The following is a 22977-nucleotide window of genomic DNA, read 5'->3' on the forward strand; positions in this document are numbered from 1 at the left end:
TGGAGGGGTCATGATTTGGGGTTTTTTGCAGTCACTGAGTCAGACCATGAACTCCTCTGTATACCAAAGTATTCTAGGATCACATGCGAGGCCATGTGTCTGAATGCCCAGACCAAATTGGGTCATGCAACAGGATAATGATCCAAAGCACATGTCTGTGAAGGTTCTCAGTCATCCAGGTCATCGTAGTCAAAGGAGCTTGCAAAGAAAAGCGTCTGGACTTCTTTAAGTTACTTGAAGACGTTTCACCTCTCATCCGAGAGGCTTCTTCAGTTCTAAGGTCAAATGGTGGAGAGTCCCAGATATAACCCTAGTGGGAGTGTCCCCCCACAGAGGGACAAAAGGACCCCCTGATGATCCTCTAATCGCCTGAGCCAAGGTGTGGAACTGGGTGTGGGTCCCAATCAGCCAGAGTTTCGGGTGGGTTCATTGTGAAACCTGGCCCCACCTTATCATGCGAATTCCTGAGGTCAGATGGCCCAGGGTGTGAGTGGGCCTTAAGGCGTCTGGGAAGGGATCTCAAAACTGGATTATAGATGGCAGAGAGTTGGTGTCGTAAACCACCGCCTCTGTTCAAAGATGGTCGCTCACAGTGGACATAGATGGCTTCTTTCACTCCTCTTTCAAACCATCTGTCCTCTCTGTCCAAAATGTGAACATTGGCATCCTCGAAAGAGTGTCCTTTATCCTTAAGATGCAGATGGACAGCTGAATCTTGTCCTGTGGAGGTCGCTCTTCTGTGTTGTGCCATGCGCTTGTGAAGTGGCTGTTTGGTCTCTCCAATGTAGAGGTCTGGGCATTCCTCGCTGCACTGTACGGCATACACCACATTGTTAAGTCTGTGTTTTGGCGTTTTGTCTTTCGGGTGAACCAGTTTTTGTCTGAGTGTGTTGCTGGGTCTGAAGTACACCGGGATGTCATGCTTGGAGAAAACCCTCCTGAGTTTCTCTGATACACCGGCTACATAGGGGATGACAATGTTGTTGCGTCTGTCCTTCTTATCCTCCCTCGCTGGTGTCTGATCTTCTTTTCTGTGCCCCTTTGCTGACTTTAAAAACGCCCATTTAGGATAGCCGCACGTTTTGAGTGCTTCCTTTACATGTGTGTGTTCCTTCTTTTTCCCTTCAGGCTTAGAGGGAACATGTTCTGCCCGGTGGTGTAGGGTCCTAATTACTCCAAGTTTGTGTTCCAGAGGGTGATGGGAGTCAAACAGGAGGTACTGGTCCGTGTGTGTGGGCTTCCGGTAAACTTCGATGTTGAGGTTGCCATTCTCTTCAATGTGCACAGCGCAGTCCAGGAAAGGCAAACAGTCATCCTTCGTGTCTTCCCTGGTGAACTTGATGTTTTTATCCACAGCGTTGATGTGCGCAGTGAAGGATTCCACTTCTTGTGTCTTGATTTTGACCCAGGTGTCGTCTACATATCTGTACCAGTGGCTGGGTACTCTTCCTTTGAAAGAGCCAAGAGCCTTCCTTTCCACTTCCTCCATGTAAAGGTTGGCTACAATAGGTGACACGGGGGAGCCCATAGCACAGCCATGTTTTTGTCTGTAATAGCCTTCGTTGTATTTGAAATATGTAGTGGTGAGGCAGAGGTCTAACAGTGTGCAAATCTGATCGGGTGTGAAGTTGGTCCTGTCCTCCAAGGAGTTGTCTTCTTGTAGTCGTTTTCTGACAGTCTCCACTGCCTCCGTGGTGGGTATGCAAGTGAAGAGAGAGACTACATCAAAGGACACTATGGTTTCATCTGGATCCAGGGTAAGTTTCTGGACCTTGTCAGTGAAGTCGGTGGAGTTCTTGATGTGATGTGGGGTGTTCCCCACGAGAGGAGCAAGGATGGTAGCAAGGTGTTTTGCAATGTTATAAGTGGCTGAGTTTATGCTACTGACTAGGGGTCTGAGTGGGACAGCTTCCTTCTGGATTTTTGGAAGTCCGTAAATGCAGAGGCAAAGAGGCACAGAAAAGAAGATCAGACACCAGCGAGGGAGGATAAGAAGGACAGACGCAACAACATTGTCATCCCCTATGTAGCCGGTGTATCAGAGAAACTCAGGAGGGTTTTCTCCAAGCATGACATCCCGGTGTACTTCAGACCCAGCAACACACTCAGACAAAAACTGGTTCACCCGAAAGACAAAACGCCAAAACACAGACTTAACAATGTGGTGTATGCCGTACAGTGCAGCGAGGAATGCCCAGACCTCTACATTGGAGAGACCAAACAGCCACTTCACAAGCGCATGGCACAACACAGAAGAGCGACCTCCACAGGACAAGATTCAGCTGTCCATCTGCATCTTAAGGATAAAGGACACTCTTTCGAGGATGCCAATGTTCACATTTTGGACAGAGAGGACAGATGGTTTGAAAGAGGAGTGAAAGAAGCCATCTATGTCCACTGTGAGCGACCATCTTTGAACAGAGGCGGTGGTTTACGACACCAACTCTCTGCCATCTATAATCCAGTTTTGAGATCCCTTCCCAGACGCCTTAAGGCCCACTCACACCCTGGGCCATCTGACCTCAGGAATTCGCATGATAAGGTGGGGCCAGGTTTCACAATGAACCCACCCGAAACTCTGGCTGATTGGGACCCACACCCAGTTCCACACCTTGGCTCAGGCGATTAGAGGATCATCAGGGGGTCCTTTTGTCCCTCTGTGGGGGGACACTCCCACTAGGGTTATATCTGGGACTCTCCACCATTTGACCTTAGAACTGAAGAAGCCTCTCGGATGAGAGGTGAAACGTCTTCAAGTAACTTAAAGAAGTCCAGACGCTTTTCTTTGCAAGCTCCTTTGATCCAAAGCACAGCACCAAATATACAGTGGGGCAAAAAAGTATTTAGTCAGCCACCGATTGTGCAAGTTCCCCCACTTAAAATGATGACAGAGGTCAGTAATTTGCACCAGAGGTACACTTCAACTGTGAGAGACAGAATGTGAAAAAAAAATCCATGAATTCACATGGTAGGATTTGTAAAGAATTTATTCGTAAATCAGGGTGGAAAATAAGTATTTGGTCACCTCAAACAAGGAAAATCCCTGGCTCTCACAGACCTGTAACGTCTTCTGTAAGAAGCTTTTCTGTCCCCCCTCGTTACCTGTATGAATGGCACCTGTTTGACCTCATCATCTGTATAAAAGACACCTGTCCACAGCCTCAACCAGTCAGACTCCAAACTCCGCCATGGCAAAGACCAAAGAGCTTTCGAAGGACACCAGGAAAAGAATTGTAGACCTGCACCAGACTGGGAAGAGTGAATCTACAATAGGCAAGCAGCTTGGTGTGAAAAAATCAACTGTGGGAGCAATCATCAGAAAATGGAAGACATACAAGACCACTGATAATCTCCCTCGATCTGGGGCTCCACGCAAGATCTCATCCCGTGGGGTCAAAATGATCATGAGAACGGTGAGCAAAGATCCCAGAACCACACGGGGGGACCTGGTGAATGACCTGCAGAGAGCTGGGACCAAAGTAACAAAGGTCACCATCAGTAACACACTACAACGGCAGGGAATCAAATCCCGCAGTGCCAGACGTGTTCCGCTGCTGAAGCCAGTGCATGTCCAGGCCCGTCTGAAGTTTGCCAGAGAGCACATGGATGATACAGCAGAGGATTGGGAGAATGTCATGTGGTCAGATGAAACCAAAGTAGAACTTTTTGGTATAAACTCAACTCGTCGTGTTTGGAGGAAGAAGAATACTGAGTTGCATCCCAAGAACACCATACCTACTGTGAAGCATGGGGGTGGAAACATCATGCTATGGGGCTGTTTTTCTGCCAAGGGGACAGGACGACTGATCCGTGTTAAGGACAGAATGAATGGGGCCAAGTATTGTGAGATTTTGAGCCAAAACCTCCTTCCATCAGTGAGAACTTTGAAGATGAAACGAGGCTGGGTCTTCCAACATGACAATGATCCAAAACACACCGCCCGGGCAACAAAGGAGTGGCTCCGTAAGAAGCATTTGAAAGTCCTGGAGTGGCCTAGCCAGTCTCCAGACCTCAACCCCATAGAAAATCTGTGGCGGGAGTTGAAAGTCCGTGTTGCTCGGCGACAGCCCCAAAACATCACTGCTCTTGAGAAGATCTGCATGGAGGAATGGGCCAAAATACCAGCTACTGTGTGTGCAAACCTGGTAAAGACCTATAGTAAACGTTTGACCTCTGTTATTGCCAACAAAGGTTATGTTACAAAGTATTGAGTTGTATTTTTGTTATTGACCAAATACTTATTTTCCACCCTGATTTACGAATAAATTCTTTACAAATCCTACCATGTGAATTCATGGATTTTTTTTTCACATTCTGTCTCTCACAGTTGAACTGTACCTCTGGTGCAAATTACTGACCTCTGTCATCATTTTAAGTGGGGGAACTTGCACAATCGGTGGCTGACTAAATACTTTTTTGCCCCACTGTACAACAAAATGAATGAAAAAGAAAATAATCAGGGTGCCTCAGTGGCCCAGGCAAAGTCCAGACCTCAACCAGATTGAAAGGCTGTTGCGGCACATACAGCACCTCTCATCCTGTGACAGCTTGTATAGGCTTCAGTCTAAATGCAAACCTAACCAGGAAGTGAAAGACAAACTAAAAATGTATTTGTCTGAAAACAAAGTGCCAAACAAAACTACTGAATCATGGAGTCCAAATCACAGACTCCAGGCTGTTGCTAGTTTGAATTAATGCCATTAAACACAGTGTTCATTTTGTAAATTATATTCCCTTTTAAGGTGAATACCTAGTGACTGACTATTAGGCATATAGCTTTTCCTCAGTTTGTGACTCATCATGCCTGGTTTCAAAAATCAAAATGCACAAATTCAAGATGAGACTTTGCTAAGCAATATTTAATGTCACACTGGCTGGAATTATTTTTTAAATTAAGTCATAAGATTGTTCAAAGAAAGAGCGTGTGCTTAGCTCCCATAATTCTCCTCTCACTCCTAATTAAGGTGCCATGATTGTTCCACCAACATTTGCTTTTAATCCATATTTTTTTGGATCTATTACTACTTATTTCTCTTCCTGGCTCCCTCACTCTCTTTATTTTCTTTGTGAGCCCACACAGCAGCAGAGTTGAAAAGATTTCTCAGGATTTTTTTTCCCTTTTCGTTCTCATTGCTGTTGCTTTTTCTCCACAGCAGCAGTCATTACAGGAGGCCTGAGATGCAGCAGGAGGTCGAAACAAGAAAGAAAGAGTGAGGGGGCAAAATATAAAAGGAGGAACAGAACAAAGTAGTAGTTTATGAACTATCCCCCAAACTCCCTTTGCGTTAAATTGCTCAGACTGCTGCGCAGTTTATCATTTTAGCCATGTGCACTGGAACAACTTTTCATTTCTCTATGGCATTGTGTGAACGTAGGAGGTTCAGTGATGAAGTTCAAGCCGAGGTTTCCTCTTCAGGGGAATAAAAAAATGGCCAAAGTGGCAGTTTCCCCCCCCCCTTTTTTTCCAACTGCTGTGTCCAGGGTATGTTGCCAAATAAGCGCATCATAATGCACTTCTCAGTCACAGGGGCACATTTGCACCAAGGCAAGACATAAGCAGTTTCAGGCGTGCTGGCACAGCTGGATTTTTTTCCTGTACGACACAATCACAGCAAAAATCTTTTGATGATGTGCACAAACTGCAGTAAGAGCCTCCTGCTACTGCTCTGCAAATATCCCGCTGTCTGCAGCTTTCTCTTGAGTTCCTGCTCTGCAATACTTAAAGCTGATCTGCTTATGTAATCGCTTCAAATATATCCAAATCTTTTTATTATCTCAGACAATTTTCGTTGAACAATAGCTGCACAAACAAAGCCCTGCTAATCTTGCCGTCTTTAGTCTCCAGCATGACCGCACATGTGTTCAGGTAATCAGTTTAATGCCAGACAGGGAGAAAATTACACTAGAGAAGCAACAAGCTGCAAACTAAAAGGGGGGAATATGGCAAAAAAACACTAGAACTTTTTGTCTTTAAGAAAGTCAGAGATTTCTGCTCTAACTTCCCAGCTCACTAAAAAGGGAGAATATTCCTGCAGAATAAGCCCTCTTGGTTCAGGATTTACAGCAGCCCTCTCCTCCACACTAGCCGACAGGTGTTCCCATGTGAAATGCGAGCACAGGCATTGATCAGGATGGAGCTGGAGGGCTTGGGGGCACCTGACACCAACCCGGCAGATCTTTTTAACGCCCCGTATCGAGTTGCAAAGGCAAAGGACGATACGAGAAAGCCGCCCCTTATTCTTGTCAGCAGAGCAGAGTAGCTCAAAGGCCAGGAGGGCGTCTTTTAATAATAGATCCATGCACGGAGGCGGGGAGAATCACTCCAGAAGGGGACGTAATCAATCCCCTGAACTGAAACCAAGGCCATTAAACTAAAGAGCAATGGCACCACAGCTCAGAAAAATTAGGCTTCTTCATACATGCACAGTCTCTTCCTTCCCCTGTGACAGCCAGTAAAAATCAGCATGTTAATTAAGCAATGAATATTTGAACAGACTGATTAACCAGAACAGGCTGCAGCAGGTTTGTTGGACCTCAAAAGAGAAATGTGTTTGAGAAACATTAGATCCTCTGCAGCTAAGAACCTTACCTCCACACAAACAAAGAGTGGTTTTTTTTCTAAATAGATCCTGGCCAGTTTGTGCTAAGGACCCTGCAAAGAGAAAAGATCCAAGTTCCTGATGAGTCTAATAAAGTAACTTTAATTCCTGTTGGGGAATCAGCTAGAGGCTTCTTCTTCAACCTCTTAACACCCACGGGGTTTCTTGAGAACTATGCGGAGGTAGCCAAGCTTTAGGACTCAGTGGCACAATCCCAGAGATTGGGATTCATCCCCTGGCAAGTTGCCAGGTGATAGCAATTGCTGGTATTTGAGTTGTTTTGATTTGCCATTTTATCTCTCACACACAAGGTGTCCTTTCAGTGTCAGTGTTAGATCTTACGATATAATGGTCTCTTTTTTTTCTTTTTGTTTTTTTTTAATAGCAACAAAGCCCACATTAATAGGTTGAAGGGTTGGTACTGTAGTAGACCAAGTGGATTTTGTAAGTTAGGATACCTCAGTTCATGTCTCGGTTGGGAGCTTCTTGTTTTACTTTCAGGTTTGGCACCAAGACCTAACTTTAAGAAAAGATTGGGTTAATTTGAAACCTCTTAATCACATCAGCCCTGTATATAAAAAATTACTCATTGATTTAAAGTATGATGCCCAGGGGGCCTCATCTGTAATGTTGATAAGAGTTAGGCCAGCCACTTTGACATACTGGGATTATATGACCAAAGTGATAAATTAAAATATATGAAAAATTGAGAAATGTCATGAAACAAGTTTATCAGTTCAGTTTTAATTTTTGTGTTTTCTGGATGCAAAATTACAAACAGAAACTAATTTCTCAGTTCACATTTAGAAATTAAATCTAACCTTCTATTCAGGGTAAAGCTCACTATTGATCATAAAGTAATCTTTGTGTTGGCAAAAGCTGCTTTTGCTCTTTTAATATGAGGAGATTTAATGGTTTTGGCTGAATGTTTATTAAATTTAATGTCATTTTATGATAAAAATGACAAAATTGGGCAAAAAACAACATTTGTCTGTTTGCTCATCTGTCTGGGATACTGTTGTCCTTCAGCTTTTTCTGTTTGTATTTCTGTTCTCATCTGCCTGCCTTGTATTCATTTTCTCTGTCTGGCTCTCTTTGCTACCTGTCAGTATTATCATCCACCCTGCTCGTGCTCTCCCCCTCTTTCCCTGCCGCTCTCCTGTCAAAGCTTTTGGAAGAGAAGCTCATTTATCTGACAGCCGCTCGGTCAGCTGTCAGCTCCGTCTGTCCGTCTGCTCTGGGGTGTTCGTGCAGCCCGCTACTATCTCCTACTGTTTCAGTGCTTCAGTCACTCGTGGAGCAGAGCGTTTTCTATTTGTGGTTCATAATCACGTTGTTAGTTAATAAGCTGGAAAAACCAAGCTCGACACTGGAATTGGATGAAGGAATGATGCATCAGTTATTTTGTAGCTTTGACTTTGCTGCTGTCTTGCTATCAGTAGTGGAGTTCCTCAAGGATCCAGTCGTGGTCCTCTAATTTTTACGTTATCAGTACCATGAAATGGTACAATTCCTCAGATGTAATTTTACCAAAAAGTTTAAACTTAATATTGGTATTGTGCATATTTTAGTTTGTAAACGTCATACAAGGTAGGCTCTTTAAATACGGTATGACTTCCTTCCTGCTTTTATGATTTTAGTTGTTTTTATTAATTGACATAGCTGTATCAGTCAAAGTAGTACATTAAACTGATTTTTTTTCTTTATCATAGGCATTGTTATTAGAGATAAAATAAAAATACAAAGCAGCATTATTTAGTAGAATTAAGTCCAGAAAACAAAAAACGCCCCCAAAGACAAAATAGAGAAGGTAGTGAAATGTAAATGACTCCAGCTGGAGCTGAAACAACAGCTGACAGTGTCCTTGAGCAAGAGACTGACCTCTCACCTCCATCTGGTGCACACTGAGCATGTGGTACATATCTGAGAGTTGGATGACTATTATCTCTTTCCAGAAACCAAAAAAATCCAGGACTGCCTAATTCCTTTTAAGTTGCCTGTTGCACTCACTGGTTTCCCAGTTTTCTTATGATCTCATGAACCACCAGGTCCTTCCTGCTTTAATCCTTTCTGGCTTAAAATAACACACCTCTCCTACATTTGTAGGAGCTCCAGCCTTGCATTCAAACACATCATGCCATTTCTAGACAGCACCTGACACGTTTGGATAGCCTGGCCTGACCGGCACTATATTTAGGCTGAGACCTGCGTGAAGCCTGAGTCAGCAGATGGAGGATGTCACAGTGAAAGGCCAAAGTACTCATCAGGCAGATGTTAGAGAGAAAATAAATTAACATCTCAGTTTGGTTTGAAAAGACTGACCTGAACGTTGTAGGTGATTCAGGTTAATTAATTTTATGGCAGGCCTGTAATCTGCATTAGGAAAGACTGAGGAGGTAAAGAAGTTTATCCTCCTAGGACCTGGCGTCCACATATGTGGACATCACATTTTGGGATGTCTAGACGAAAATACTTAATTTTTCTCTACAAAGGCCTGATATCCACTTACGAGGACATTTTACTGCCACCATTCTATCAAAATTTAAAACCAATGTCCTCATACGTGGATCTCATTTGACTCGGAAACAAAAATTAGGTAAAAAAAAAAACATCTGCTAATTCTTTGTTTTTACATTCCTCGGGTCCCAATCAACCCAAATAGCAAAGAAAAATTTAAAATGTAGGCCATGAAAGAGTTCGGGTCTTAGGAGGTTAAACTAGGTTATTGTAATTACTGGAAGTTACATGGTTCTGGAATTATAAGGTTAAAGGATTAAGTATTTTGGTTTTGCACAAACTGTAAAATAAATCAGATGGATTATTATAGTAAACAAAAACAAGGCTTTTTCTGGGTTCACCAAATTAAATCAAGGACTTTGGTATTTGTTATATTTAACTGCTTTCTTAAAGGTTAAACCAGCAGGGAGAATTAGACCTGCAGTTATTTCTAAAGGGCATGAATTTTATTAACCTTTATGCTCACATTTTTGCAGCTGTTTACAACAATAACTTCCAGCAAGAACAATAATAATAACCTAGTCAACTGGACCTTGACCCAGATAAGTGTTATTTTTAATTAAATATGACATGGACTGGGCAATGTATTAGAAACCAAAAAATGCCCCATTTTACTGAAATTTCATTGCAGCAACTCAGAATGGTACTTAGTAGTTCTTATAGCCCTTGCGTGCTTGTATGCATGCCTGAGAACATTGGGCATGCTCCTAATGAGACAATGGATGGTGTCCTGGAATAATCTCCTCCCAGATCTGGACCAGGGCATCACTGAGCTCTTGTACAGTCTTTGGTGCAACCTGGCAGTGTCAGATGGACCAAAACTTAATGTCCCAGAGGTCGTCTACTGGATTTAGTTCAGGGGAGTGTGGCTGCCAGTCAGTGGTATCAATTCCTTCTTCCTCCAGGAACTGCCTGCATACTCTCACTACATGAAGCTGGACATTGATCCACCACCAAACCGATCATGCTGAACAATGTTACAGGCAGCGTAACATTCTCCACAACTTCTCCAGACCCTTTCATGTTTGTCTACGCTGTAGAGTCCAAGTATGACATCATGTTACAAGTAGTGACACTGACCCTACACTGCTATAGGCTCAGTGTCACTACTATAAAGTGTTCCTTTTATTTATTTCATTTTTGAGCAGTGCATTTATATGGAAACTTTATTGTCCATCAAAGCTAAACCACATCTAAGTGTAATATTTTAAATATCTTTCTCTCAGCAACAATTTATTGATGTGTTCACTGGGAAGCTGAGATGTGTAATAAGCTGTTGGTATATATCTTATGCACAAGGACTCGTTTGTTGGAAGTGATCATAACCCCAAACTGTCATTTATCAATACGGATGGTTATTCAGTTATATTTTAACCTAAACAACCATCTTTTTCTAAACACAATGAAGCAACTTTTAGTTCCAAAATGTAACCAAGTAGTTGTTGCTGCAGTCGATTAGTTTTAGTACCTGTTGCCTAAACTTGTCATAGAGTGTAGATAATGGACCCAAATGGAGACTCTTGAGACTGAGGAAATCCAAAAAAGCTAAATAAAACAAAGCCCACAAACATAAATAGAAGTTACACTGTGGATAAAAACAGGAAGCGTTAAAGACATCACAATAAAAGACAAGGGGAAAACTGAGGCCAGACATACAGCCAAGTTGATAAGGGAAATTGGGAGCAGGTGGGTAAACAAGCAAGCATAACTCAAGTGAAACAAGGTACAAGAAGTAAAACTAAACACAAAGCATAAGCGACAAAAGACTATCAAAATAAAACAGGAAGTAACAAAACAGCCCAGGTCCAGAAACAGAAATTTGACAATAAGATGCAGGGAACACAGGGAAGAGTTGATAACTATAACCTATAACTGTCAACAGGAAAAACACTTCCCAAGTAGTTTATCGTACCTAAACTTCACTGGGGTGTTTTTAGAGCCCAACCCTGACCCTGACCAAGAGCTTGTTCCCGCCTAAACCTAACTGAGGCTTTTCAGTGGCTAAACCCAATCGATTCATTGTTGGTCCTTAATCTTACACAGTGGGTGAAAGCAAACATAAAAGCGAAAATTAAACTAAACTAAACAGTGAGTGAAAAGGTTAAACAAAGTGCAAAACACAGAGGTCCAAATGGAAAATGAACCATGGCTGGAGAAGCTCATTTTGGCTGCTGGTATTCCCAGTCTCATTCTTTCGGTCATTACCCAGAGCTCATGACCATCGGGGTGACATGGAGTGTGTCACAACCAGTAGAGCTGACTCTTGTTGCACCATGAAATAGTAGGAAGTGCACAAATAAAAGCTGTTTATATATCTATAGTAAAAAACATCTCGTCTTTCATGTTAGCTCCGTATCATTACATGTCAGAAATTGCAGAAAGCTATAAGACCTGTAAAATGAAGCCTCTGGGCTGTTTTCTAGCATTTGATATCAATTATTAATCAATTACTCGTAAGAAATGAATAATGAATTAGTTCAGTGGTTTTCAATGGAAACCACTTTCCAGTAGCAGCACAGCGAGAGGTTTTACTTTACCCTGATTACATGTCGGAGGTTTGGTTTCATCTGAGCTGAAGTGAAGCTCCTGCAGTTCCTCATCTCATCATTTTCCCTGTTTTTCACTCCCTGACCCTCTGAAATACCCGATTTATGAAACAGAACTTAATTTAAAATGTTATTTAAATGGCTGACTTGTACATCTAATTTGTTTTGGTGGTGTAAGTAACAGTGTTTGTACTCCACAGCTAAAAGTTGTTTTCATTTCTGATAAATCATTTAATTTATATAATATAAATATCCAGCAGACGTGAAAAATCAGCGTCATCTTCCTGGTGAAAACCATTTTTCCATATATGTATATATATATATATATATATATATATATATAATAATGATCCAATCACACTGTTTCCTCCAATGAAAGAAGTATTTTATAATTGCAGTTGAAAAGCAAGAGCACGTTTGATTGGTAATCTAGGTGGCTATTCAGTGTCAGTGATCAAATACCCACCAAGCTGCAACCTCAGCTCTTCTAGTGGCCACTTGGGGCTGATATTTTTATAAGTCATCCATTTGGATACAGGAGTTAGCCAAAACCAGTGGATATTTTATATACAATACCTGAGGAGAACAGTATTAGTATTACCAGACGTCCTATTAAATTTCCAGATATTTGTTACATTATTTGCATGCATGTAAATTTGGATTCACTGTGTTGTGTGATGAACTTACTTGCCTGGACTGTAACATTAATCCTCTCTCTCCCCCTTTGCTGTCATAAGACTCCAGTTTAACTTTTCTTCCTTTATTTCGATAGAACTGCTCCCCAGTTGTTAGACCTGGCGGTGCAGTAGTTAGCACTGACACCTCACAGCAAGAAGGTCCTGGGTTCAAATCCCTTGGTATGCTGTGACTGTAGTTTGCATATGTCTGTGAAGGTTCTCAGTCATCGTAGTCTAGGGAGCTTGGAAAGAAAAGCATCTGGACTTTTTTTTTTAAGTTGCTTGAAAACATCTTCAAGCAACTTAAAGAAGTCCAGCTGCTTTTCTTTCCAAGCTCCTTAGACTGTAGTTTGCATCCTTACTCTGTGCTTCCATCCGATCTCTCTAGAAACTCTAGCTTCTTCCAAAAGACATGCAGAGTGGTTACTTGGTGATTCTGCATTGGCCCATCTTCATGTGTCAGCCAATATTGCAGCACCAAAACACATGTGAGAACCACACGGCCAACCACAGGTTTACACAGTTCTCCAAATGATCCGATTTTTACAAAAACCTTTGAAAACCAGGTACGCAACACCTGTAATGTGTTGTTTTTAATGTGACCGTCAGTAAATGGGAAAGAAACTGCACAACCTCTCACTCCTGTCATGTTGTTTTGGTAGTTTATTGTGTATCACATAAAGTCAATGCTTTAGTGTTACAGCAGAGTGAGTGCAAGCCAGATAATGTGGCAGCAGGCTGTTGCTTATCTTGAATCTGAATGCAAGCGACAGGGAGAGAATGAGAGAAAGAAATTTGATCTTTTTGATTCAGATTAGAGTGTTTTGGTGGCTGGAGACTGTGTGTGTGTGTGTGTGTGTGTGTGTGTGTGTGTGTGTGTGTGTGTGTGTGTGTGCGTGTGTGTGTGTGTGTGTGTGTGTGTGAGTAAAGCTTTGAAGCTGCAGCTGACTGACAGGCAGGCAGTAGAAAAAGCTTTATCAAATTTTGTGATGCTCTTGTGTTCGAGGTTTTCTCCTAACGAAGTGAAACAATTTTTTTTTTGGCTGGATAGTTCTCAATTACAAAGCTCTTTTCTTTGAAACGGCTTGCATACCAGCACAAAACTTGAAATCACTTTACAATATGAGGCACAGATATAATAACAGATGTCGTAGAAAAGGTATCAAAATGGTTTTATTCAAGATAGTGGCTCAAGAATCTTTTTGAAATGTACAACTGATGTTCAAAATCTGATATTGTTTACATTTAAAGTAAAGATTGAGCATAAATAAAAAACAGATTTGTTTTATTTGGGTTACATGCTTTTATTATTAAAGGTACTTTTGTATTTACTCTTTGTAGCATGTAATAATATTAAATGTATATTATTAAATATACATTAATAACAAGGTAGCAATGTTTTAAGTAAGTAAAATGTATTTACTTATTTGGCATTTTTCACAGATTAAACACAGGAAATAAAAGTATAGCATATCATTGTAATGTAATACAACAATAGAATACAACATAAAGCAAGAAGTTAACAGAAAAAAGTTTTAAAAGTGCATGCTTCTGTTTAACTTTAATATTTCCTTTCAGCTAATCCCATTTGATTAATGAGCCCCATATTTTACAGTTCATTTCCTAAAAACATTTCCCAGTGAAGTTCCTGTTAAATAAATGGTTATTATTTAGGTAATAGTTAAAAAGTTATCATAGATGCTAACCTGGGTGGCACATATTTTAACGTTAGCCATTTAGCTACTAGCAATTACCACATTAGCCATCTTATGCTATCATTCAGGTAGTGGCATAGGCACTATAGCAGATGTTCGTAGCTACGCTGGTTTCTGAAGTCTTGTTTTGAACCCTCGAGTTGGGCATTTTTTGGTATCACCATCTTCGTTGAACAAAAAAAGTAATGAGGAAGAGTGGATAAGTGACTGAGCCCATAAACTCAACAGGAAAGTGTTTACAGTTGTCAGGATGGCGAGCTGCTTTCCTATAGACTTCTTGAGGACTGTAAGTGTTTTTTGCAGCCACAGCTGTTGCCATCTGGTGGCCTCCATGTTTTATGTCATCTGTGGATACCAGCTGCCACCTAGAGCTAATAATAGAATTATAACATTAATTTTGTGGAGTTAGGCAGCAACCATTATGACTCCTGGCCTATTTTAAGAAGATAATAATTATTTGTGTGTATAAAATGTTTCTCTTAAAGTCCCAGATTGAACCTGAGAAAATACCAGAAACTAGTCTACCAAACACATTGGTTGCCTACCTTACCAATTCTTATTTCATTAGCAATGACATGTGGTGCCAAGTCACCAGAATCACAGCACTGCCTCAGGCAGCCTAAAAATATTTTCTTTTTTGGGCTTTTTAGCGCTATCTAAGATATAATATACAATATTTGTCATATATATATATATATATATACACTAGGGGTGCAACAATACATGTATCTGTATTGAACCGTTCGATACAGTGCTTTCGGTTCGGTATGCATATGTATTGAACGATACAAAATTTTTAATTTATTTGATCAACTTTTCTTCTGACGATGCTGTCTGTGTTGAGCGCTCAGTGGATCTGCACTCGACAGTGCAGCCAAGGCGGAGTAATTGAACTATGAGTGCCGCCCATATGCATTCACTCAAGTTAGCATGGCAACTGCCTCAACGCTACCCGAAATTGAACCTCATCCACCGTACTTCAGATCTGGTGTTTGGAATTATTAAGTATGACCCTACTTAAGCGCGTCATGGACAAAAGTACAACAGTATGTCGGATGTGCCACGCAACGCTCAATTATATCGGTCGGAGCCATTTCTCTGTAATAAACTGATGTGATTTCTCCATCAGATACATTTCTTTTTTTAATTATTTTGTTGTTTCAGCAACATTTAATTTAAAAACTGTACTTTTGAGTTAAAAGAAATATTTGTAATTTTAATTTAATAAAAGGCATGAACATTTTTTTGTATCGAAAAAATATCAAACCGTGAAAAAAAAATATCAAAACAAACTGAACCGTGAATTTTGTGTATCGTTGCACCACCTGACACTATGTCAGACAGCTTAATAATAATGTTGTCTTTAATAATTTTCTTTCCCTTGTTGTTGAAAATAATTTTGAGTATTTTCTGCACTGAGTTTGAAATTCTAGTATTGTGACAAGCCCCGGTGGTGCTTCCGTTCAAATAATAACTGCACGTTCCCATGAATGCTTGTATGGCGGCTTTCAAGGAGTAGTTCACATTAAATTCTCTTTGAACTAAAATGTATCTTTTTGCATGGAAATATCTTCATGTGAAAATCCTAAAGATGTGTGCATTACATTCCTGGTGTTACTCATTAAAGTCATAGTGGAAAACACAAAACCGTAAATACCTCCACACATTTCCACTAGGTTGTTCTTTTTCTGGGGCTAGCAGCAAAGGAGAAAAAATAAAACTTCCTACAAAGAACCTGAAAGGTATCACCACGGGACAGTGCCTCACTTTGATGCCCGGAGCTTTGTCTTGAAGTAAACACACATGCACACACTGCTGGGGTTTTTTTTGGGTGTGTGTCATTAAAACAGAAATAGTCTTATTGGCTATTGTGCCTCTTTTCAGGAAACAAAAAGAAAATCTCCCCTGGAGCAAATTTTCCAGTCAGCTGCGTTCATTAAAACTCAATACGTTTTAACCCTCCTTTAACTGGGTTAGCTGAGTTAGAATGTATTTACAGCAGCAGGAGCCCTCGGGGACAGGATTACTAAGAGGATGGTAACGGATTATATTTATACAGAAAGCCCTGTAACTATTTTCAGCTTTTGTTTTTACTCTTCAGCTCACAAATCTTAAAAAACAACAAAAAAAACCCCTATTTGTTCTACATATTCCTGACTTCTGTTATCTTTCCCTCTTTTCCCATGACACAATGGATTCACCGCTTTAGTCCTCCACAATCTAATTTGTTTGAGCTCTTGAAGACTGAAAAATATTTTTAAATGGAGAACAAAGAATGCAGTCTAACGCAACAGCCCTGCAATAAATCACACCTCCTGAAGGGTAAATCTTAGTTAGTATTACAGAAACACCTCTCTATAAATTGCATTACCTTTCAGCAGCCTCCAAAAGGATCAGAGTTACATCAATACCTCTCTAAAACATTGTGGAAAACAAGTCTGAGTGTAGATATGTATTGTTCCAAAGGGGAAAAAAGGAGATTCTGTGTTGGAAAGGGGAAGGGAAATGGATAGGATGTCTGCAAAACTATGACGATAATAAAGATCATTATAGACCTTGACAGTTTCTAAAACAAGTCAACGGAAGACACATTGGTTTTGGATAGGTTTTCCACATAGATTGTGTAAAAAAGATGGATCTGAAGCCAATGTGGAAGTGCCTTGAACCTCAAAGTTTGATGTCCACTGCAGAAAACACTGTCCTGATGATCTGATTATGGTCTTAATTGCTTGTTTCAAGTCTTATTTAATACAGTGTTTTTAATGCTCGTTTTGGAAAGTCATTTTCCAGAGGGACGTGCAGCTTACAAGCCGTAAGCATACATGCATGTCTCCCTCCCCTCGCCCCCAACCGGTCACACTGGATGGCTGCCCCTTCCCAAGACTGGGTCTGCCGGAGGTTTCTTCCTCTTAAAAGAGTTTTTCCTTCCGACTGTCGCCAAAGTGCTTGCTCATAGGGGGTCGTCTGATTGTTGGGGTTTTATTGTGGGGTGTTTACCTTACGATATTAATCTCCTTGAGGCAACTGTTGCTGTGATTTGGCACTATATAAATAAAACTGAATTTAGTTGAATTTCTCTCAGTTTTTCAGCCATAACTTGTGACACTCTAGTTTCAGAAATGGTGCCACTGAAAACTTTCCTAATCAGTGGGCCACGACATGGTACCTATGTCTTGCTTTTATGCATAATCTATGGCTTTTCACAGGTTTTTTAAAAGTCTTATCCAAATTTTTAGACCTATTCTATCACTTATCTAGAGTTGGGTCTTTATAGCAGCACACTACACAAATAGTCCAGATGTCCTTTTACCAGTTTGTTCTCCATCTGCTTGTCGAGATTATCTCAGGATAGATTAGATAATCTCTATAGAATATCCCTTGCCGATTGGATGTGTCCAGAACACCTCCAGTGGAATAAACCCGACATGTGTCCTCTAACCTTGCGTAGACATTTTAAACCATGTTTATGCTCGAACTACAAGTGGAACTATGTAGTGTGGTTGTGTTTATCCAGTAATGATTGATCCTGAAAATGGTAACCCTGCCAACAGGGTCCTTGAATATGGAAAATACTATGAAATGTTGCTTGATTTGACAGATGTTGCTGTTTCACAGGACAGAGCCAAGTCTCAAATTTCTTTCAATCGGTGAAACAATACTGAAGTGATTAAGTGATTTGTGCTGTGAATGTATCATTACCAGAACACTTTCACGATTTACATAAATATGGATAGAAATTCTCATTCCTATTCTTTCTCCATATAGATTTTGCATACATAGTGATTTTAAATTGATGCATTCCTTCCAATCTCATCCAAGTCAACATGCAGATATTTCTTTCTTTGCTCCTTGCTCATGCTGACTGACCATTTCTTTAACCCATCAGGCATTGCTGAAGATGGACTGCCAGGGTCTGGTTGCCAGGTTGGTCCTGGATTTTGTCTTGTTGACTACAGCAGTAGAGGTGGCATCCCGGTGGAGGGAGCTTGCTGAGAAGCTGGCCCGAGTCTCCAAACAGCAAATGGAGGCTTATGAGGCTCCACATCGAGACAAGAATGGTCTATTGGATAACGAGGTGAGAGGCCTTTAGTCAGTGTTACTTAGTCAGTGTTATTTACTGGACAACTGGACACTGTCAATGCTGTGGATCATGTCAATAAGTTAACACATGTACTACAACCAGTTTTTTTGTGTTTTGGGCAAAACATTAAAAGCTTGCTGAATTAGAATTTAGGAGTTTTGGCTTGACGTATACCTGGATGTACCAACAACAATACATGAATTACTTTAACACCAAAGATAACTTTTACGTTTATTTCTTATTTCTTTGATTTATCAAATTAATTATTAGCTTTTATTCACAATTTACATGCTGTATGAGTTAAACTGTGTCTAAAAATTTGCATGTCATGTTTGTACACTTGAATTTTAAGTTATATGACTTATATATAAGATCTTTTAAGGTTTATGGTACGGTAATTATCACTATGCATCTCATGGCCTCTAGCTCCTGACCATATTTAATCTACACTCACATCACTTATAAATATATATAAACTATTTTATATTAAATGTCTTTATATCAAACTGCCCTGTGAGCCACAAACAGTATATTTGTCCGAGTTACTGTGCTTGGGTAGAAACTCTTCAAGAAAACACAATACTACTCAAAACATTATGTCAAAATGCTAACAAGTAGCTCACAGCAGCCTTCGAAATACTATACTAGGTGTGGTTTATGAAAAGGTGTAACATAGATCATCTTTAACCTGTCAGCTCTTTAATACAAAGACCTGCTAAAGTTCGGTCTAAATGGGTTTGAGATTTCCGTCCCTACATGAACCTGTTTTGTGTAAGTCTTTGGCAAACTCTTGCCTTTTGTTCTTAAAAAGACATTTTCTTTCACTTCCCATGATCTCCACTCTGAACCCTTTAGTCTATGTGGAAACCAGCCTATGACTTCCTGCTGACGTGGGCCGCCCATGTTGGGGATAGCTACCGAGATGTGATCCAGGAGCTCCACCTTGGCCTGGACAAGATGAGGAACCCCATCACCAAGAGGTGGAAGCACCTAACGGGCACACTTATACTTGTCAACTGCCTCGATACCCTTCGCAGTGCGGCCTTCTGTCCTACAGGATATGGAGATTTTGCTGTGTGAAATGTGTGACAGAAGATTTGATGGCTGGTATAGTAACTAAAGCTCAATTCTGGGATTTCTGTCCAGAGTTTTGTTGACTCGTGAACGGAAGTTGTCGAAAGAATGGTACTCACATGTCTGGAGTGGATATTTTCTTTGAAAGAAAAAAAAACGTGTAGTTTTAGGGCAGTGTGAAGAATCTAGACCATCAGGTCTACTGTGTACATCCTGCTCTCTTGTCTGGACTCTCGCATCCACATCATAGTAGCACTGATTGGTTTTTGATTAGTTACACACCAGAAGTAGCAACGCCACTTTCTGGCTCAAAATACATTGTGAAAATAGATAATCTGGCTCTTTGTGTTTTTTAAGCATCATGTTGTCCCTTTCTATCCCTTTCTTGTGTTCTCTACCTCTTATGTTGTTTCTGCTTTTCTTTCCGATATTCTTCTTAATCTCTTTTCTACCTCACACTTTGTCCTTTCAACTACGTTTTGATGGCTTTCAGAATTACATGCTGCTTTTTTCTGTGTTCTTCTCAGCTTCCCCTTATGCTTCAGTAAATGGCATTTTCAGGCTTCTGTCCAATGTTTTTCTGTCACTGTATATTTCCTTGCTTCACCCTCAGGACAGCATCACTCCTCATCGCTGCAGTACAGTGACATTTCCACCTCCTTATATGTTGATCTGACCTTCCTACAGAACCGAGTGTGCTTATTATCTCAACTTTCATACATACACCGATTTTTCCTCCATTTGTCGTGGCCATTTTTGTTCATTTGACTTTATCTCACAAGCATTTTTAATTATTAAAAAAAGTTCTTTAATCAAAATAAATGAGAAAAAGTTTCATATATTAAAACAGTACAAGAATTGCCAGTGATTAGCTTGCCAAAAACTATTAGCTTGCTGACAGGGACTGTCTATGTAGTAAAGCTGCAGTACATCTGTTAATGCAAGTAATTTTTATACTTACATAAACATTTGTTTTTCTTAGTTTAGATTTATTCTTGGTGGACTCCACTTAAATAACAAACTAAAGATTTAGTTGCTCAATATCACTAGATGAAATTGATCCCAAAGAGCATACTGTACAAAAAACTCCTTGAAATTGCTTGGGTCACTACAGCAGTCACCTGTAGTTTGCATGGAAGACATCTACTTGTCTGCAAACACTTCCCAAAGTAAAAGATTTACTGAGCAAGCCAACATATTACAAAGGTCTCTATTTCTAGTTTGTATGATACTTTTCACAGTTTTGCTGGCACTTGGCAAGTAAAGACAATCCAGTATCTTCCATCCAAACTAGACGAAGACACAACAATTTGCTAGTAATCAAAGCAATGACAAGGAGATTTTTTGGTGAAGCACTGTTTACATCTTTGTAGCTTAATTTCACCTTATGACTGCCGGCAACCTCCAGCAATCATTCGCCAATACAGTTAGCTAACAATGTTAGCATGCTGCATTTTGACAAAGGGATGCATTATTAATTTTGAATTCCAAAACCAAATTGCAATGTTAGTTCAGTGTTAAAATCCAGTCAACTGGGAAACAGTATCTGTTTGTTTACTCTCACATCACCAGCTATTTTTTGGTCAGCTATTTTTTGGTCCAAATGCTTAAGCAGCATTGAGAGTTAAAGACATCCGATTACTTTCAGCTCCAGTACTCAGTGGGACTGTTTTCCAATGTGTGGTAGTTAGGTTTTCATTACTAGGCATCCATGAAGAAGATGCAAAGTTTACTGGAACTGGAAGATATAAGAGAAAGTTAGCTAGTTGGCTAGTTCCTATCTGGAGATGTTCATGTTCTGACTGAAGTATTTCTTTAAAAAAACTGAACTGCTATGGCTATTGACCTAAACAATAAAAGAAAACTAAATACCAGAAATGTTTGGAGTGTTAGTAAAGTTTGGCTAGTTGACAGAATTATGTGATATGTTACTTACAGAGCCAACGTTAAGCTAATTTACCACAGGGACGCAAGATGAAACTTACACTGTTCTCTAACTTAAACACTACCAACACTACTACGAGTACACTAATTGAAAAAGAAAAAGGCTTAGGGGCCGAGAATGACAGCTGAATTTTGTTTTGGAGCTCTAGTCATTTCAGCGGATAGCATTAGTTTGCTAGCTAGCATAGATTAGCAAATTCAGTTTTCAACATGTAACATGGCTGCAAATACAAATAGTTTCATTAATTGAGACTTGTGAAAATTAAAGTGAAATGCATTTTCCTTTATTTGTTAACCTTACTGAAATCCAGAATACTTGTATTTTCAGAATGTTTGCTTGTTTTTTTCAGATGGCTGAAAATGTTTCAGTGCATTCTCACGTCCTAACCCCATACTCTTTATTAGTTACACAAAAATGTCAAATGTGTTTGTTTTCATTAAAAGAACTAGACAAACTAAACCATCAGAAATATATTTTTAAAGCTTTTATTTAGTTTTTATTCGTTTTTTTTGTCTTTTCAAATGTTCTTGATTCTGTGACTTTCAGCACGAATAATCAATCCACTTTGATGCTTTTTGGCGGGTTTTGTGCTTTTCTTGTCTATCTCCATTATGTTTTTGTGACCGCTGCAATGTTTAGAATATGAACGTTTTCCGAGCAGAAAATTTGCAAGTTTATATATTTGTACCAAACACCGACTGAGTATTGACACATTTGTAAGTGATGCTTTATCACATGTGAGAATTTGCAGATCTGTTCAGTGTTTCTGTTCAGTATCAATAAAACCAAAAATGGAAGAAAAAACATGAAAGTCTTATACGCTTACAGTTATTCTACTTACACTTATATTCATGTGTGCACAAATGATTTCTGCAAGACTGAAAACAGCATTTAGACATAACTGAAGCTCGCTCTTTAGGCTTGAGGTTTGGACTTTTACTGGGCTATTGCAGCACCTTGATTGTTTATCATTCATTTTGTTGCAGATTTGCTGCTGTGCTTGGGATTGCATGACCCAGTTTGGGCCAGGCTTTAGCTGTCAGACAGATTACCTCAGACTTAGACTCTAGAATACTTTGGTTTACAAAGGTGTTCCTGGTGGACTCAATGACTGCAAAACCAGGAACTCCTCTGTAACTGCAAAATCATCACCCCTCCACCACCGTGCTGACAGTTGGTATGAATATGTTTATGCTGATATCCTGTGGTCCTTTGGATTATGGACAAACATTTCCACTTTGGTTTTTTATATTTCCAAAGAACATTGTTTCAGTTCAAAAGAAGCCACATGTGATCAGTCTTTTTCTAATTGTACTGTCAACTTTTTTTTTTTTGCTAATTAAGTGTATGCAATGTTCAGTAGACACTTCTCAATCACGAAGATTGTGGCTTTGTGTTAACACACACCTGAAACTTCCAAAATATCTGCTTTTATAGATGTGGTCACTGTTATGGATCTCAATCACATCAACAAGCTCTATAAACTGCACGTTTTTTGTATCTATCTTATTCCAGAGTTAAGATCATTTGTTTGTCGCATAACTGGAAGATTTTGAATGTTATGGCAGCAAAGAGATGTGTAGCAACCTAGCAATATAAAAAAGACATACCTAAATAGAAAAAGATCATAATAACCAGTAAAAATGATTTAAAACAAGGCAAAACCTAAATAACATTAAAGATAGACAGAAAGACTGTTTAATAATGGCTAACATTGCTTACATGAGGTGGTAGTTATTTCACAGTATAATACGTATTATTTCACAAGTGCAGTTATGTCAGTGTTTTATTGTTTGATTTACTGAGAGCAGTTTTGACCAGAA

At 39.9% G+C, this 22977-nt stretch overlaps 1 protein-coding gene across 1 annotated transcript in view; it reads left to right on the forward strand.

Moving 5' to 3' along the window:
* Positions 1-21946, forward strand: part of LOC102783406 (SH3 domain-binding protein 4-A) — a 42344-nt gene extending 20398 nt beyond the window's left edge. Inside the window, exons 4-5 of the mRNA XM_035908652.2 lie at positions 17941-18129; positions 18991-21946. Coding sequence (XP_035764545.2) covers positions 17941-18129; positions 18991-19215 — 414 coding nt within the window. The 3' untranslated portion in view covers positions 19216-21946. The remainder of the gene's footprint in view (positions 1-17940; positions 18130-18990) is intronic.
* Positions 21947-22977: the final 1031 nt, after the last annotated feature.

This window comes from Neolamprologus brichardi, chromosome 23 (genome assembly GCF_056152115.1).
Source record: "Neolamprologus brichardi isolate AB-2024 chromosome 23, ASM5615211v1, whole genome shotgun sequence".
Classification (NCBI taxonomy): domain Eukaryota; kingdom Metazoa; phylum Chordata; class Actinopteri; order Cichliformes; family Cichlidae; genus Neolamprologus; species Neolamprologus brichardi.